The sequence below is a fragment of the Genypterus blacodes genome, unplaced genomic scaffold (assembly GCF_046128005.1).
Source record: "Genypterus blacodes isolate CSIRO-AG114 ecotype Tasmania unplaced genomic scaffold, CSIRO-AGI_Gbla_v1 ptg000039l_1, whole genome shotgun sequence".
Lineage (NCBI taxonomy): Eukaryota > Metazoa > Chordata > Actinopteri > Ophidiiformes > Ophidiidae > Genypterus > Genypterus blacodes.
Genome location: NW_027466852.1, coordinates 4,625,661 through 4,643,023, shown reverse-complemented (window position 1 = coordinate 4,643,023; position 17,363 = coordinate 4,625,661). Strand labels below are relative to the sequence as shown.

General features: G+C 45.0%; 2 protein-coding genes across 2 annotated transcripts; one reads left to right on the top strand and one right to left on the bottom strand.

Moving 5' to 3' along the window:
- Positions 1-22: 22 nt before the first annotated feature.
- On the bottom strand, positions 23-3,088 carry LOC142996922 (uncharacterized). Its single transcript, XM_076148048.1, is given in 4 exon segments — positions 23-864; positions 867-1,131; positions 1,242-1,554; positions 1,631-3,088. Coding segments are annotated over 4 exon segments (1,503 nt in total). The 5' UTR covers positions 1,850-3,088; the 3' UTR covers positions 23-158.
- Positions 3,089-6,328: 3,240 nt separating this feature from the next.
- Positions 6,329-15,707, top strand: colgalt1b (collagen beta(1-O)galactosyltransferase 1b). The gene is made up of 12 exons (XM_076148137.1): positions 6,329-6,662; positions 8,893-9,003; positions 9,147-9,264; positions 10,420-10,554; positions 10,748-10,952; positions 11,090-11,209; positions 12,138-12,214; positions 12,344-12,450; positions 12,792-12,924; positions 13,661-13,788; positions 14,016-14,222; positions 14,303-15,707. The coding sequence occupies exons 1-12, from the start codon at positions 6,445-6,447 to the stop codon at positions 14,571-14,573; spliced, it is 1,830 nt and encodes a 609-aa protein (XP_076004252.1). The 5' UTR covers positions 6,329-6,444; the 3' UTR covers positions 14,574-15,707.
- Positions 15,708-17,363: the final 1,656 nt, after the last annotated feature.

Genomic DNA, 17,363 nt, shown 5'->3' with positions numbered 1-17,363 from the left:
GAACATAAACATATACAGGCCCAAAATACACACACATGCACAAACAGGACCTGTGTACATGCAGTAACAGTACGTGCAGTAATGGGGAGATGACAGAGCGAGGGGGTCGCCCATTGAAGGCCCCCAGGAGCAATTTTGGGGTTAGGTGCCTTGATTTGCTAGATCTGTTGGTCGTTGGCTTTCTTTGCCGTGTTCAGGCCCACATGGTAGCTCAAACTGAATCTGGGCTTGCTGGGTTGTTTTCTGACAGACTGGTTCTTGTCTGCTGTCTTTCCCTTTCCAGTGGATTTTGTCTTGATCAGCTGGTTCTTACTTATGGATGTCTCATCCTGAGGTTGTGCTCTCTTCTCCTCACTCTTGAATGATTTGTTCTCCTCGGCTGGATGTCCTCGCAGCGGATTGTCGGTGGAAGATGTGCGTTTCTTTGCTCGATCCTCTCCAGGTACGACCGTTCCCCCTACCTGAACAGGATCTGCCTCCACCCTGACCTTCACTTCCTGTGCTGACATAGCGAGGCCTCCACACACGGATGTGGTCTCGAAGTATGGATACACCTTTTCTGTACAACAATCTCTAAATGTAAACAGAAGTGTGTCGGAATCTGCGTTAATGAAATCCAGTGTGCCGCCAGTGCAGTCAAGTCGCACACGGACTCTCTTAAGGTGGTCTGATCCTCCGTCAATGTGAAGGATTTGTGGGGGAGAGGTCAGCGCCTCGTATTTGCCCTCTCGCAGGCTGATGCACCAAAGTCCTGCCTCTGGACATGCTTCAAACTTTTTCTTTCTGCATACTGATTCACCTGCGACTCCTATCTTCCAGTTATTACTGTTGCCAACCTGATCAATAGTGACAGATTAGATGGCTTAACATGGGAGATGAATGAACTTGTAATTCTGAAAGTATATATACAGAATATATATGTATGTACCTCAACATCCCAACAGTGTATTCCTGAGTTAAATCCTTCACTCCCAAGGACACAAGAGTGAGGATTAAACCGTTCAGGGTTGTCTGGCACAGGAGGGACTCCACCTCCGCCTCGCTCCAGTCCATTGGTCTTCTGAATGCTGTTTAGCCCAGGAGGCAGAGTCAAGGACTGGCCAGCTGTCCTTGGGTCCAGGAGCACAGGAGCTGGAAGGTAGATAGGTCACAGAGGCATAGCACATGAGCTGAGATGAAGGAGATGAAAAGGAAGAGAGAAATGTGCACATTCAATACAGTAGTATGTACAAGAAACTAACTGTAGGGGGCGATGTGTTTCATCTTGTCCCAGACTGCATATTGGAGGTTACCCAGGTGTCTGGCCACATCTATTAGAAGTCCACCACCCTTATTTGGCTCCTTGTGACCCTTCCATGTACTACAGTTGACACACACGCGCGTGCACACACACATACACACACGCACACACACACACACACACACACACACACACACACACACACACACACACACACACACACACAGTTGAGTAATGTATGTGTACCTTTTATACTTGTGTATTACAATAACAACAAAAGTAGAAACATACCTTTTCATTGTGTCCTGGTAGTTCTATGAAACAGGAGTTTGTATGGTTATTGTTTAATATCCAAACCCATCAACCAATTTATTGACCATATTGCTGTTTTATTTTTTTTACCTGTAAAAAGTCTCCACCCCCTTCTGTCTCTAGCGCTGCTTCAACCAGCTGGATCTTCTCTTCCAGACATTTTATCACCTGGTCCAGACTTTCCACGTTTTCGTCCACCTTCAGCTTCTTCTCCTCCTCTTCCTCCCTGAGTGCATGTAGCCTGGCTTCCTCCTCCTCCCTCAGAAAGCCATGAAGCATTTCAAACTCCTTCCTCATCCTCTCCTCTGTGAGTTTGACCTCGGCCTGGACAACATTGAAAGAGTGAGAAAAGTGTATTTCCATATATCTGAGTTAAATGTGTTCTTATCATGTTGGTCTCACCTGGTTGTAGCTAGATGCATGTTCACACGTCTGGCTGACCTCCTCAAACTCAGTCATCCTCTTGCTCAATTTCTCCAGTGATGCTCTGAGCTCTGCCTAGTGGTCAAAAGAAAAGTTACAGGCAAAAAGCTCAGGTAATCGAGCGCGTCAGCAAGTCTGACCTCTCATGCGTGCGTGTATATTTAGAACACATTAAAGGTACAACACGTGCGTATTTGTATACACAAAATGATCAGTCAGCCATGTCCCAGTACAGACAGTATTCATTGACCTTCACAGACACTCAACACACCCTGTCTGCTCTCTAGCCTATTCTTAGTGCTCAGCTTGTTGCCTCTTTAGAACTCACTGCATGAATATCAGTGAACTCCCTAGAGATTACTGTAACACAACCAGACATCTGTTTGGGCAGAAAAATTAATATTTACAGCAGATGACAAATGCCCGCCTCCTTGTTTAGGAGTGTGTTTGCAGCTGTTCCAGGAGATATCTCATTAAAAATGTATCAAAACTGTTATGCCAGGTTCACTTATAGTCTTGGTTAAACTAGTGTTCACCTCACAGAAGAACTCTTGAAGCTCTTAATGATTCGTGGTACTCTTGAGTTGTGTGTTAAGGCAGACCAGCTTTATTCCTCTCTGTACTGCTGAAGTGTGCCTGAGGAAAAGAATGAATCTCTCCAAGCTGCTATGTGTTTGACCCTGTGATTATGCTTTGATTTTATTAGGTTGAACCAAATCACATTGGTTCTCGGATTAATCAGTATTACATCTTTTTATACCTTTTACCTAGGTGTTGAGTGCTTGTGGGTTTTGTCGAATAGCCGTCTGTTAATGTACAACTCATCCTTGTGTAATCTTTTCGCCCTTCCATTTTTGTGTGTAACCATTAAACATTAAACAGTTTAAAAGGCCTATTGAGGGGACGGATCACATCCAATTAAAGATACTTATGGGGTGACCTGCTTTAGGCGGGCATTGATGGGGACAATGGTGGTTTTGGTTTTCACTTAGATTGCAGGATTTTAGTGCTCCTTTATGGGTTGACACAAAATATTTTAAAATACACAGAAGATATATACATTTTCACTGAATAGAGACAATAAGTAAAACAGGCCCACTTGGAGTCCCTAAGGCAAATAACAGACTGGATTTGACTTAAATTAAGTAATACAACTGAGAATGTGACACCCAGACACAACTTGGATGATAACCACTTGCGAAATAAAACTAATTCAGTTGTCATTCGTCAGTTGTTTCATTTCACTTTCAAGTCCAACTCAGTAAGTCAAAACAAGCCTTTGTTTGCTGTCTGCTGTTAAAACATGTTCTTTCTCCTGCATGAAAATGATACTCCTAAAAGCCTTGGTTGCAGTACCTGATACCTGCTTCCTACCTTGCAGTCTGTCGCAGCCTCAGTTAAGGAGTAAACCCTATGTCCTGCATGACTCTCGTCCATACAGCATTGGTTACATAAAGGCTCCAAGTCGTCCAAGCAGAACATAGACAGAACCTCTCCATGTTCACCACATCGGCCCTTTGCCCCGGCTCCTGGAAGGGATTTAGGAAGGGGATTGCAGCCCACTAAGGGGCTGCCTGGATTTGGAGCCTCCAGATATGAAGCCAGTTTGCTTTTGGTTTGTCTCACAATGAGGCAGTGAGTTAAAATGAAATGGATGAAGCGAGGGAAAGAGGGAAGACAAGAAAAGGGGTGGAGAAGTTTGTCCATATGAGTGTTGGCATCAGTGGCATAATGTATGTACTATATAGTTACCAGATATCTGTCTGAATGGCATCAAAGTCATGCATATCTACTTTCAGCAGCCTATATATGTGAAGTACTTCTATTTGAAGCTCTGCCTCGATCTGGTAACCATGCATCAACACTGTTGGGTCGGTTTGCTTTGCAGGGCCTCCAGATTTATGATTTCTTCTCATAGCTCAAGGCAAAATTCCCTTCTGTAACTTTGCATGGCATTTTTACAACTTCACCTGCATAAGCCGTCATGGATTTGTAACAGTATGATTGGTAATGACCGAGCAGATACAAAGAATAATTGTTTTTTGGAAGGATTTAAAAAATCATAATAGTGGGATTGATAGTTTATTTTGTTCAGTCAGTCCTTGACTCACTCAATCCCTACCTGAGGTGAAGTGAATTTGTGCTCAGAGGTTAATCTCATCTTATCTCAGTATCCATTTGTACAATAAGCACCATTTCAAGTATTTTCAATTACTTTTTTTTGAAGTAGAAATAGATTAATCTACTTATTCACCTATTGAATTCCTTGGTGTTCATGTGAAAGGTTCAGTTGAAGGGTTCAGTGTGCTGAAGACTCCATGTTCAGTATGTCAGGCCTGAGGTATGTTAGTTGGATCCAGTTACATGCTAAGCACACTTAGGAGGGGCAGGTCATTCATAATCACTTCATATGTCCTAATGTAAGCAATGTTCACAGATATTCCTGCACACAGCACATATCTAGGGGTTGACATGACCCTCAGTGTGTGTGTAATATTAATCAAAGCGTGTGTTTACTGATGCATGTGAATGTGTCTTGTAAGCGATTCTGTGTAGACTAATGAATATATCTACTGTTGCTAGATGTGTAATATCTTCACATATTTCACACAGGGTGAGTGAGTGATTGTGTACATTTGTACCCGTATTGGCAAAAGAATAGCTGAATTGTGTCATCAGACAAAATTCCTGAACCAACAGTGGATTGGCCAAATACTTTGACAGCCTCAGACACACACACACAGGGACAAGATGAGACACATCACCCTACCGCAGGTGTCTTTTGTGTAATTCTGTTACTCTATAACGCCTCTGCTCAGTCTCCCACTCGCTGCCTTTCCTCTTTCATTTGAGTGAGCTTCAGCTGAGTGCTACTTTTCGTCATTGAGATTGAAGGCCTGTGATGATGCCTGGTGAATTTAAAGGCTTTACTATAGCTTAGACCTGTAGTCTATACAGGCCTTAGAGAACTTAGAATGTTTTAAGAAAAAGAGATGGAACAAATGGGAACTGCAGCAGAGAAACACTAGGACAGATGAGGGCATGAAAATGACAAGGGAAGGACGAGATGGATCTCAAAAAATGAAAAGAGGTGGATAGGAGACACTCCATGTGTTCATACGTTAGATGGTTGAGGGTGGAAGAATAAGCAGCTGCTTGCTGCATGTCGGAGCTGCACGCCCATACAAGCACTTTATAACTTAGGAGATGACATGAGCAGCACACCACAGGACAAAAAATCTTCGTTCACTTGGACACAATTTTCCACTCCATCCTCAGAGATACAAAGCGTAGCATTTTCATTTTGTGTGCGATGATTCCAATCCTTTCCAGTGTCAAGCAGCAGCCATGTCAGTCACTCTGAAGGTCCAGTTCTGGTTTGTCTGAACATACAGTATGTAGTATGAACTGCTGCCTCCTGGTGACTGCCTGCATAACTGCTGACAAACATCTGATGATCCCAAACATACACACTGAGAGCTGTGTCTGACTCTCAGTACTCAGCCTTAAGCTTGTTTAGACTCCTCAGTGTTTTAGGAATGACAGCTCTTTGAAGGACCATGAACATGCTTGTAAACTTGGTTTATTCAGTTATGTGGTGAACATTGTCTCTTTGCATGAGTATGTACTGCATTGTTAGGTTATACCTAAGCTGAATGTGTCACTTATAACTATGTATTCTGTGTATGCAAGTACATTATGCAAGTTATACAAGATTCAAGATCACCGCAGCAAACACTGAGCAACTTCAGACTAATTGGTACCAAAATAGTAGTACCGTTTGTGGTATTAGTTGTACAATTAGATGTACTGCACTGCATTGTGGCGGAAGATATCTGTCGTGTTTTGAACACCCTCATTAGGGATAAATGGGGGTGGCGGCTTGGGACACTAAACTAGACTAAACTAAACTAAACTAAACTAAAGTTTACAATAGAATTCAATCGACACCTCTCTGGTACAGTGTTAAAAGAAGAAACTAACGAGATTGACAAAATGTCGATTTATTGCTTAACGACACTTTTGCTGGATCCCACAGGGGGGGAAGCTTCAGTGTCGCCTGAACATACGGACACGCCCATGTATTTCATATGAGCTCCAGCTGGAGCTATTCTTAAAGGGGAGGATGGAAACTTCGAAAAGAAATTTTAATCTGTTCACTTGGCCGTCTTGGTTACATGACTACTTATGGGAAGTCGAATTACAAATTAAACACGTTGTATAATTATTTTATCTGTTTTAAACCTTATAAACAAATAAACTCAAACGAGAGTTGATGGTCTTCGGCTCTCGCAGTGAGAGTGAGTAAATCCCCCCCGAACGGGTCCCGACCTGCCCTTTAATTCAGCCCGCTCCTCCGCCATGTCGCCACTGCTCCATCTGTGTCGGCGTAACACAACAGCGGGGCCCTCAGCCGCATCCTTTCTGCTTTCCTGTCCGCCAAGTCACCAGCAAGTTGCTACCCTGCCATGCACCGGGTAAGCCCGCTGTTGTCTGCCCTGCTGTTCGTTCTCCTGCCGGGCCTGAGCGGGGGATACTTCCCCGAAGAGCGCTGGAGCCCCGAGTCTTCGCTCCTTGCTCCACGGGTCGTCATTGCGCTCGTCTGCCGCAACTCGGCTCACTCCCTGCCGCTGTTCCTCGGCACCATCGAGCGGCTGAAGTACCCGAAAGAACGCATTGCTTTGTGGTGAGTTTCATCACTATACCCACCAATGGAACAACTCCAAACTTTAAACAACACAGACTATAGTTATGTTACAGGGATATTAATACTTTATTAATACTAATATGGGGGAGTATGACCAAATGTTATTTAACGTCACCGTGGACACGTCAACCGGTCAATTTATTAAAGAGCAGGAAAGAGACGGCGCGCGCTCATGTGTGCGCGCGCTCGCGGTCTCTGCCCAGGTGAGGCCGCCGCTGTGTTATGAGATTAGAGGAGAACGTGTGTGTGTGAGCTTTATCTTTACTCTGTGAAGCCACTGTGCCGCTAAACGTGTGGAAGCCACAGCGGCGTGGATCTGCACGGGCCGAGGTGTGGCTGTGGATGATCGCCTGAGGGAGGAGAGCAGGAAAGCTCATCATGCCGATGAAAAGTTCCATTCAGTCACAGAGCCTTCAGTCTCTCTCTCTCTCTCTCTCTCTCTCTCTCTCTCTCTCTCTCTCTCTCTCTCTTCCCCTCTACCCCTCCTTATTTTCCCTTCAGCTCCCTCCTCCCCTTTTTTAGCACTAGCTCGATTGGAAACATAATCAGCACCCTTTTCAAAGATACCACACGTAAAATGTTCCAATGCACTCTTCCCGCATTTTAACCATCCAGATATGTCCAGGTGCACACACTGAAACCTCCCTGTAATCTGATCTGTGCTTTAGTCTGAGCTGAATCCTCCTGTCTTTCTTTCCTTTCCTTCTCCCTGCCCCCCAGCCTTCCAAATGACTCCAGTGTCTACTTTCCCTCATCTTCATCTTTCCATTCATTTATTTCTTGGAGGTTAAATTACTGTTTTTATTAATTTTTCTACGTGGCAGGATTCTTTACATATTGTGGCAAATCCTTCGCCTAAACTCGGGGTGTCGCGAGAGAGAGAATCCTTTCATAAGCTATTTTCCTTGTTCAATAGGCAAACCATGTCTAGTTAGAGGAATGTGCACTTAACTCCCTATAAAAAACCTTCAGCCTTTCACACCAGAAAGCTTTCCACCCCAGAAGGTCATCAAGTGTGTGAACCCCCAGGGCTCCCTACCTCCTATCTAGCCATCCTGCCACACTGCACCCTCTCCACTCACCCACCAGCACTGCTGTTGTGTGTCTTATCCTTTTACTCATACCTTTTTCCTTTCTTCCTTCAGAGCTCTATGCTGGGTCGGGAACCTTCTGTTGTTGTTGTGGGCCTGTAAAGCCTCTTGAGATGTTATACGTGATATTGGTCTAGGCTAGGCTTGGTCTTGACTTGCCTGCCTATAGTAAAATAGTAAAAGGGCAGCTTTATGGAGGGTCTGCTCCACGGTGTGTGTTGCTCCCTTCAGCTGCGGTATGGAGGTCTGAAATTCTACTCTACTTATTGCAAATGTTCAAAGTGAGCTGCAGCATCCGCCTGTTGATACCTGCAGTGATCAGACTAATCAGAAGTCAGAAGTGACAGGTAAAATGGAATACCTGGCAAGTGGCAACACAGGGTGTGTGTGTGTGTGTGTGTGTTGGGGGGGTGGTTCGTTCTGCAGGGACATGTAGAACACTGGCTCTGACTCTCTATTAAAAGTCCATAAATCTTACATTTTTATACCTCCCTCCGCCTCTTCCTGAATCATTTCCTCTCCTTGAAGCGTGTCGCGTCTGTCATCGGCGTGCAAGTAATGTGGAATGCCGGCTCTGCGTGAGTCCCTTTTATATCCACTACCACTGCTTTTACAGTTCAGAGCTGTCAACTCCGTGTGGCAAACAGAAAGGCAGAGGCGGAGACAAACGGCGAGAGAAAGATGGATGGAAGTGTCGGTCACATGTAGGTGTGAGGACGGCACCGCTGTGTTAAAATGCCACAGACAGACGGGAAACCAACATCTACCGCACGCCGCCTGTCACTCACCACACGGCTGAGGGGGGAGTCTTTCCATTTCTCTCATATTTACACATTCTTCCCCTCTGTGCTGCCCCTACCCGCCACACGCTGAGGGCTGTTATGATAACGCAGACAGCACAGACAAATGCCATTCCTCCCCCCCCTCACAGCCTGTGTTGTCTGGGTACGTTCCTCTCTGTCCGTGTCTGGCCTCTGCAGCGGGGAGCTCCTCTACCGTGACAAATGACTTCGTTTTGAAAAGCCAAAAGTAATTCTGTATAATTTTGACAAATACCTCGGACATTTGGTGGCGCTGACGGTAACGCAGCCTTCACTTTCCCTTCTTCTCCCCCACAGGGTGGCGACAGATCACAACACAGATAACACCACAGCCATCCTGAGAGAGTGGCTCATCAAGGTGCAGAACTATTACCACTATGTGGAGTGGAGACCTCAAGATGAACCCAGGTAGTGTGTGTGTGTGTGTGTGTGTGTGTGTGTGTGTGTGTGTGTGTGTGTGTGTGTGTGTGTGTGTGTGTGTGTGTGTGTGTGTGTGTGTGTGTGTGTCTCTTTTGTCTCCTCACATGGTTTGTTGTCTGTGCATGTCTCAGTGGCTTTGAAGATGAGACCGGGCCCAAGCACTGGAATAATCAACGTTACGAACATGTTCTGAAGCTTCGTCAGGCGGCGCTGGAAACCGCCCGTGAAATATGGGCCGACTACCTCCTGGTACGTTTCTCCTCCGTTCAGCAGCCGGTTCTTCTTCACCCCCAGCGCTGCCCTTGGTTTCATACTAATAGCAGATCATGCATTCAGTTCAGGGTGAGGATGAGCTCAGATGTGTCTCAGCCAGTGGAGAAGGAGCAAATATCAATGTTTCAACACACAAAGAAGTCCGGATTAAACTAAATAAAACATGTGAATCAATCAATGACTGATGCCAAAAAAAAACACGCTTTAGCCTCATAGATGTTTGCGATGACTAATGCGATACTTTTTTGTTTCTCGTCTTTTCAAAAGCCGCCGGATAAAATCAAAAACGAAAAGCAGCGTACTTAAAGCTGCTGAATTCACCACTCAGAGATGATCTCTGTCAGACGCAAGCCTCATGACCTCCACCGAGGAGCCGAGGACCTGCACCAACGCACAAAAAGTTGGCAACTGATAACTTTGAACAAATTGTATAGAGAGGAGGAGGTCAAGGAATGTTATGTTAGATTTGAATTTGAATCGGTACATCTTTTCGAAGTTAATGTCATTTTCTAGACATTTGTTTTTGGTCCTCGACAACCATTCACTGCTTTGGCTTGGGGTAACACTAGGTTACCTCCCGATATGTGGCAATTTAGAGAGAAACATTCTGCCTTGGTGGAGGTTTGCATAGAGCTGTTGTTCATTTAGGTCTAGGTTGAAGCTCTACATCGGGATAGAACTGGTAGCATTTATCCTTTTTGTTGTTCATTGGCGTAGAACTGTCGCCACACTTCATTGCGATACTTCTCCTCTTATCCTCCATCTGAAGAACAGAATCTTATGGTCCCGTGGAAAAAAAACACCATCTTCCGCAGAAGGAGCTTGGGTCGTTCTAAATGCTTCCAGTTCACACACACCAGGGTGCAGGATGCTCGACTGCACATTGAAGGGCCGTCTCTGTAAGAGTTGCTTGAAATCATAGGTTGTGAAACGAGAAGCACGAGTTGGAATGTGTTTTGCCCTTCGCTCTGTGATCAGACCGCTACGCTGCGGCTCGTTCAATCGTTGGTTAGTGGCAATAGAGGGCATGTGTGCCTGTGCAGTGCCGCCCCTGGTACATGTTGTGCTCTAAGTGAACCTATGTACGGACTCCTCACTTAACACACATTAAATTCAGATGAACATTTGCAGGTGGCTGACTGTGACAACCTGCTCACTAATCAGGACTTCTTGTGGAAGCTAATGAGAGAGAACAAGACCATCGTCGCTCCCATGCTGGAGTCCAGAGCCGCGTACTCCAACTACTGGTGTGGCATGACATCACAGGTACCGCACACATCATTCTACACACCAGCTAGGGAAAAGTACTACAGATACTCATCAATCAATATGGCAGTTTTCTTGGGCATTTGCTTTTTAAAATCGATTTGATAAATCAATCGAAATTGTTCCTTCAGAATACAGTTAGTGTTTCTTGTTGAATAGAAAGTGTAAGCTGCTGGTGTGTGTGTATCTGCAGGGCTACTACAAGCGCACACCGGCCTACCTGCCCATCCGCAAGCAGCAGCGCCGCGGCTGTTTCGCCGTACCCATGGTTCACTCCACCTACCTGGTCGACCTGCGCAAAGAAGCCTCTCGCCAGCTGGCTTTTTACCCGCCCCGCCCCGAGTACAACTGGGCCCTGGATGACGTCATCATCTTCGCCTACTCCGCTCGCATGGCAGGTGAGAGGACGCTGAGAGAGGTAGAGTTCCGTGTCGAACGTGTGCGTGTGTATGGCTGGAGCAAAGCCCTTCTGTTCCCAGCTGTAAGTATGTTTTCTGCTCCTCCTCCTCCTCCTCCTCCTCCCCTTCCTCCTCAGATGTACAGATGTACGTGTGCAACAAAGAAGTGTATGGTTACTTCCCTGTCCCAATGCGCTCCCACGCCACCTTGCAGGATGAGGAGGAGAGCTTCTTACATACTCATCTTGAGGTCATGGGTGAGTGGAAGCCAAACTACAAAAGGTTTAGATCATAGTATTTGATCTCGATGTGGTGTTGTACTTCACAAATAAAGGTAGTTGTTGCAGTTCAAACTCCTCCATTATAGTTTGATATATAGATGTTTGACACTCTCTGCCTCCAGCAACGTCACAAATCATTTGACGTGGCTGTGATTATTGACAGGTAGACGTATTTAACACACAGTAAGTTCTGCAGGTGTTGCATTGGGCACAGAATCCATCCTTGAGCCAAACTGGATGTTTTCTTTCTTGTACCTGTCATGGAAAAAACAGCTCAATGTGAGTCATTTGAGCTTTGCTTGCTTGTTCACACAGTTAGTTCTTTAATAATGAGGGAATGACGATTATCTATGAATTAAAGACGAAGCATTTTATTTTTCCTCAGCCAGCATCTATTGCATTTAGGTCATACTGCTTGGTGTCTGACTTTATATAAATATAAATATATATATGTAAACCTGGACACAGTGCAGATAATGGGAGAGAGGAGAGAGGAGACAGAGTGTGAACACTTGACCTTGTGCTATGAAAACACTGAGGAAATGCAATGATGAATTAGTTGCAACTGTGGCATTAGTCTTCTAAAAAAGGGACTCTCACACTTTTCATGTCACGCATCCCCAGCGGAAACACACCTTAGATCATTTGTTCTAGCGCTGTAATCAGTTAGTATGATTATACATTAGAGCAGAGAGCAGCTATACCTGTGTGAGGAATGTGAAACCTGCTCAGGTCAGTTTGTCATTCTGAGACTTTCCCTTCATGGCAGCTCATCCTTTTATTGGGGAGGGGTTAGGGTTAGCGTTAGGGTTTTTTTCTGCATGACCACTGGAGGTCCATAGACCAAACAGAAGAGCACCCCTGTTCTGTTTCTTTCTAACCCTTCTCTTTTTTTCTTTCAAAGTGAGAAATCCTCCATTGGAGCCCTCTAGCTTTCTCTCTGTTACTCCCAAGCAACCTGACAAGATGGGCTTTGATGAGGTACACACACACACACACACACACACACACACACACACACACACACACACACACACACACACACACACACACACACACACACACACACACATTTATTCCAAGCTCAAGCGCATGTATAATATTTTGCAGGTATTCATGATCAATCTGGCGCGGCGTGCTGACCGGCGTGAGCGAATGCTGAGAGCGCTGTACGAACAGGAGCTCAGCTGTAAGGTTGTCGCTGCTGTGGACGGCAAGTACGTTTCTCATCGTACTTCTCCTCAACTGCTTGTGTGTGTGTGTGTGTGTTTGTGTGTGTGTAGCCAGACGTACGCCGTGTAAGTTTCTGTTTGAAGATTCGTTGAACTAATCTGCGCTTGTCCGTGATGAAAATAGAATCTCTTAGCTTTCATGAGGTCATAAGAGAATACAAATGACATGAAATAGGGACTCGTAACACCTTTAATATTAACTTATTACATTACCTTAATATCCGTGCGTGTATTCATGCCATTGCCTCCATTTTCACACCTGTCACATCCGTGTAATTCATTGTTTTCATGCCAAATGTCTTCCTCTGTCCCCTCCTCGTCCTCAGAGCTCTGAACATCACAGACATAGATTCTATGGGCATAAAGATGCTGCCCGGGTACAAAGACCCTTACCACGGGCGACCGCTGACCAAGGGGGAACTGGGCTGCTTCCTGTCTCATTACAACATCTGGAAGGAGGTGAGGTGGTGTGACGTGTGTATGGATCAATACAGGCTTCTTGTCTTATTAGGCCAAATAATCTTCTTCTCTCTCCATATTTGAGTTGGATGTGGCTAAAGAGGTGGAAAGGAGCAAAGTAGCTGCACTGAAGTGAGGTTTTGAAGTAGAACTGTTGCTTCACACACTTACTGCCATGTTTTAATACTTCAAAAGTATTAAAAGTCCTGCACCTCTATTTCATAAGAAAATAAAGTTTTCACTCCACTCTTTTTATATCTTACCATCCACACTGAAGTTGCGTAACAGCGCTGAGAAATATTCCATGAGCACTATAAACTTAACACACTGTCGGTAACGCAGCTCAGTGTTAAGTTGATATGCACGCGGTGATGCAAGTGTTTATTTTGCCGCATTAAATTTTTATCTCGGCCTTCGTTTTTCATCACGGCTGCACTGTAAGGCTTTTAACGCTGGCGGACCTTTACCCCATCTGTTACTTTCAATGGTACAACACGGCAGTATATTAAGGGTTTACACCGGCTCCATTAAAGTACCTCTTATAGATTAACACAACAAAACACACTGCATAAAAGGAGGACACAGTACTTCATGTTGTGGTAAGATTCAGGGCTTTTAGTAATGCTTATAAATGTATACTTCTTACAAAACGAGGCAGGAAAATGTGTGTGTGAGTGTGTTACTATTGAATAAGCCTTCTCTCAACATGGCTAAAAAACTACTTGTGTGTGTGCAGATCGTAGATCGTGATCTCCGGATCTCCCTGGTGATTGAGGACGACCTTCGCTTCGAGGTGTTCTTCAGACGACGACTCCAGACTCTGCTGCAGGAGGTGACCAAGCACAAGCTGGACTGGGATCTCATGTGAGTGTTGAAGTCCTGTGAACTGAGCTGAAGAACACGAGGGAGAGGATCGCTGTCCCTCCAGGATGAAGCAGGTCACCTCCTGATGAGACACTGATGTCATACCTCTACTGTAACCCCATTGTACTGTGAAGTGGGGGAAAGCTGCCACACACTTTGCTCCCTTTTGAGATTTATTGATTGATTATTTCCTTCTGCTTGACTTACTGGCGTCTTGTCTATCACAGTTACATTGGGCGTAAGCGAATGCAGGTGGACCATCCGGAGAAGTCTGTTCCAAACATTCACAATCTGGTGGAGGCTGACTACTCCTACTGGACACTCGCCTACATGTTGTCGTTACAAGGTGCGCGGAAGCTCCTCGCCGCGGAGCCTCTGAAGAAGATGCTTCCCGTTGACGAGTTCCTTCCCGTCATGTACGACAAACACCCTGTGTGAGTACATTCTTTTATTTCACCGACTTTGTCATTTGTGTCCTTCAGCGTCTTTGTTAATCTTTCACGTTCCTCATCAGCTCCGATTACATGAGCCACTTTGAGCGCCGGGACCTGCATGCGTTCTCTGCCGAGCCGCTCTTGGTGTATCCCACCCATTACACCGGAGACCAGGGTTACATCAGCGACACCGAAACCTCAGTGGTCTGGGACAACGAGACGGTCAGAACCGACTGGGACCGAGCCAGGTCCAGGAAAACTCAGGAACAGGAGGAGCTGAGCTTTAAGGCCCAGAACTCTGATGTGCTTCAGTCGGAGCTGGAGAACTGGAGTGCGCGGGACGAGCTGTGATGAAGAGGAGAGAGCAGAGGACTCTGGCTATGCAGAGATAAGAACGGGGGGGAGATGGAACAAAGCTGTGATAGTGGGTTTAGTGGATTATCGCACAGTGTAGGACAGGGAGGTTAGAGGAAGGATGCAGGGCCGATGAGGGACAAATGCGTTTCCTTGTACGTTTCTCTCTCCACTATTCCATCTTTCTGTGTAGAGTTAACGCTTTAAGAGTCAGCAAGCAGCTTTTGTTTATTTATTGCATCCAAAATCGTGTCCTATTGAGTGACAGCTTGGTCCGTTCAAAGGTTCTGTACAGCCTGTCCAAAAAAACCCAGCTCATTACACAGTAAAGCATCAGTAGGTTTTGATTTTCAAATTCAAATATCAGAGGATTATACGACACAGACCACTTAGTATGTAAGTCAGAACAGTCACCAACGCTTCACATCTCGCGTCAACAAGTCAGACACAACACACACAAAAGTGTCTACGCCATCGTATGTAACACATGTGATAGGCTTTACAGAGGTCGATACTTAAGTCTGGAGTTGTTGAACGCGTCTTACATCATGTTTACGGTGCACAGAGACATCCTGTCAACACTTGCATCGCTCCATTTCACTCAATTGTAATTTATTATAAAGTTTTCAGATTTTTTTTCCCTTGTTAGTTTATCATCCATGTGTATCCTACATTGTGTTCACTTACATGTTACAACTTTCTGATTCTTCTCAGATAAAGCAAACAGTATTTCCATTATTGATGGTGAATTTTTTTTTTCTAACTTAAAACGAGCTAAAACATTCTGCTTCCTTCCTCTGAGAAGCCGTTGTGACTCAGCCCTTGAGACAAAGCTATGGGCTCCACAGGTGTTTACTGTGTGTCTGATCCTGCATGTTTGCCTCAGTCACAGTGCAGACATTGTAGTATCTTGGCTGTGTTCACATGCTGAGCCTTCCCTGACGTTACATAGTGTGTCAGGTTTTTATTAAGCCCTGGAAATCAAAGCGTTAATCCACGATTTGTTTGGTGGGAAGCAAAGTAAAACAAAATCTGTATCCATTTTTACGAAACTTTCATGTTTTTTCCTCTGTTTACAAACTGTGCCTTTTTTTAAAAACTAAAGAATAAAGGAAACACTTTTGTAATGAATGGTGTTTTTGTTTTTGTGTGTTTTTTTCACTAAGCGTAGTTTGGGCTAAAACAGCTTCCCCATAGCTCCGTTTAAAGTACATGGTCGCACTAACTCGGTACAAATTATGGGTAAATTTCTAGCTCCGTGTACCCTGGCTGACAAATGAAAATAACCTGTGCTCTGCCTCCCTGTCTGGCACACAGCCGGTCTATTCCTGCACACACAGACCTTCCTTGTCCCAGCTCGGATTATTCTTTTAATTAGAGCCTGCTGGTGTTCCGCTCGGATCGGGACACTTTGAGCTGCACCGTCGCTCCCCGTGCATCCCTGTGATTACACCGGCCTTCCTTTTAATCACGCTCTGCCTGTGCCGGGTGTAAATCTGCAATACTGAATCATACACCGGATTCCTGTCCCTCGTAAAATATCATTGTCATGGAAGGAGATTTATGAACCTGTGTGTAGGAGCTGTGTTCCCACCCATCCGTCTGTTTGATTGGACAGGTTTCAACAGGACTGGATGGCGAGTCGACATGGGCCACAAAACAAATGGAATTGCTTTGGGTGTTGATAGCGCCACCGTATGTCTGCTTACAAAATAGCTTATGTCTTGGCACAAAGCTCCTGACAGTGAAGCTTTAAAGCAACTTCTCCTGGTTTCATTCAGTTTTGGAGAACACAAATTTGCTTTCATTTTGAAGTTATTGTAATATTTCTTTTACCACTATTCCTTGACCCAAATTTGGCAGTACTCTGGATAAGCCCTCATTTGTTTTCTGATATGCAACATGAGGTGCAGTGGCATAGATATTAGAGAGGAGAGAAAATTGTCACGGTTCAACGAATCCCCCAGACAGGCAGGAGGGATGTGTGTGTGAGGGAGGAGGAAGAGCAGCGGCTGGCCAAGGTGCCTAACTAATCACTGGCCAGCAGATCTGACAGCCTCACTGGGCAGCTTCCAGGTGTGAATGTGTGTGAAGCAGTGTGGTGTACAGCGTTCCTGCCCTGGATAAATTGCTATACATATTTATATCTACACAGTATATGTATATACTTACACCTGCATAGTGACGGCATTTTTGTTTGCCTGTCTTTTAGATTACTCTGTTTATTTTAAATTCGATTTGTATCAGACTTGGCAGGTTGGTTGAGGTGAGGAGTCAGGAGCATTGCTATCGATTTGTACTCAAATCAGTCCGAGCTCAAGGTCACAGGGCAAGGTCACACTTTCAACCTATGGCTAATCCATGGGGCACATGTTTTAGGCATACATTGTTGAAATGACATTAAATACTGTTGTACATTATATCAGACGTATTTATATGACAAGGCTGCCATCCCGCCTGGACAACTGTAAACACATTTTGATGATCATTCATTCACATATCAAGTGAGGCCAACATGCCAATTATGGGTATCACCCAATCAACGTTTGGTGTGTGTGCGTGTGTATAGCAGGGAATTCCATATGCATCATAATGAGTTTACCCCTTTGTGGCATGTCTCCAAAGATTAACAGTGAAAAAAAAAATATTAGAGGTTTGTGTGCACTTGCACACAGAATTGATATGTTTATTACACCAGGGGTAGCCCTGTGTGTGTGTGTGTGTGTGTGTGTGTGTGTGTGTGTGTCCATGTGCACTTGTCCAAGCTTGTGAGACTCAGACTAATCC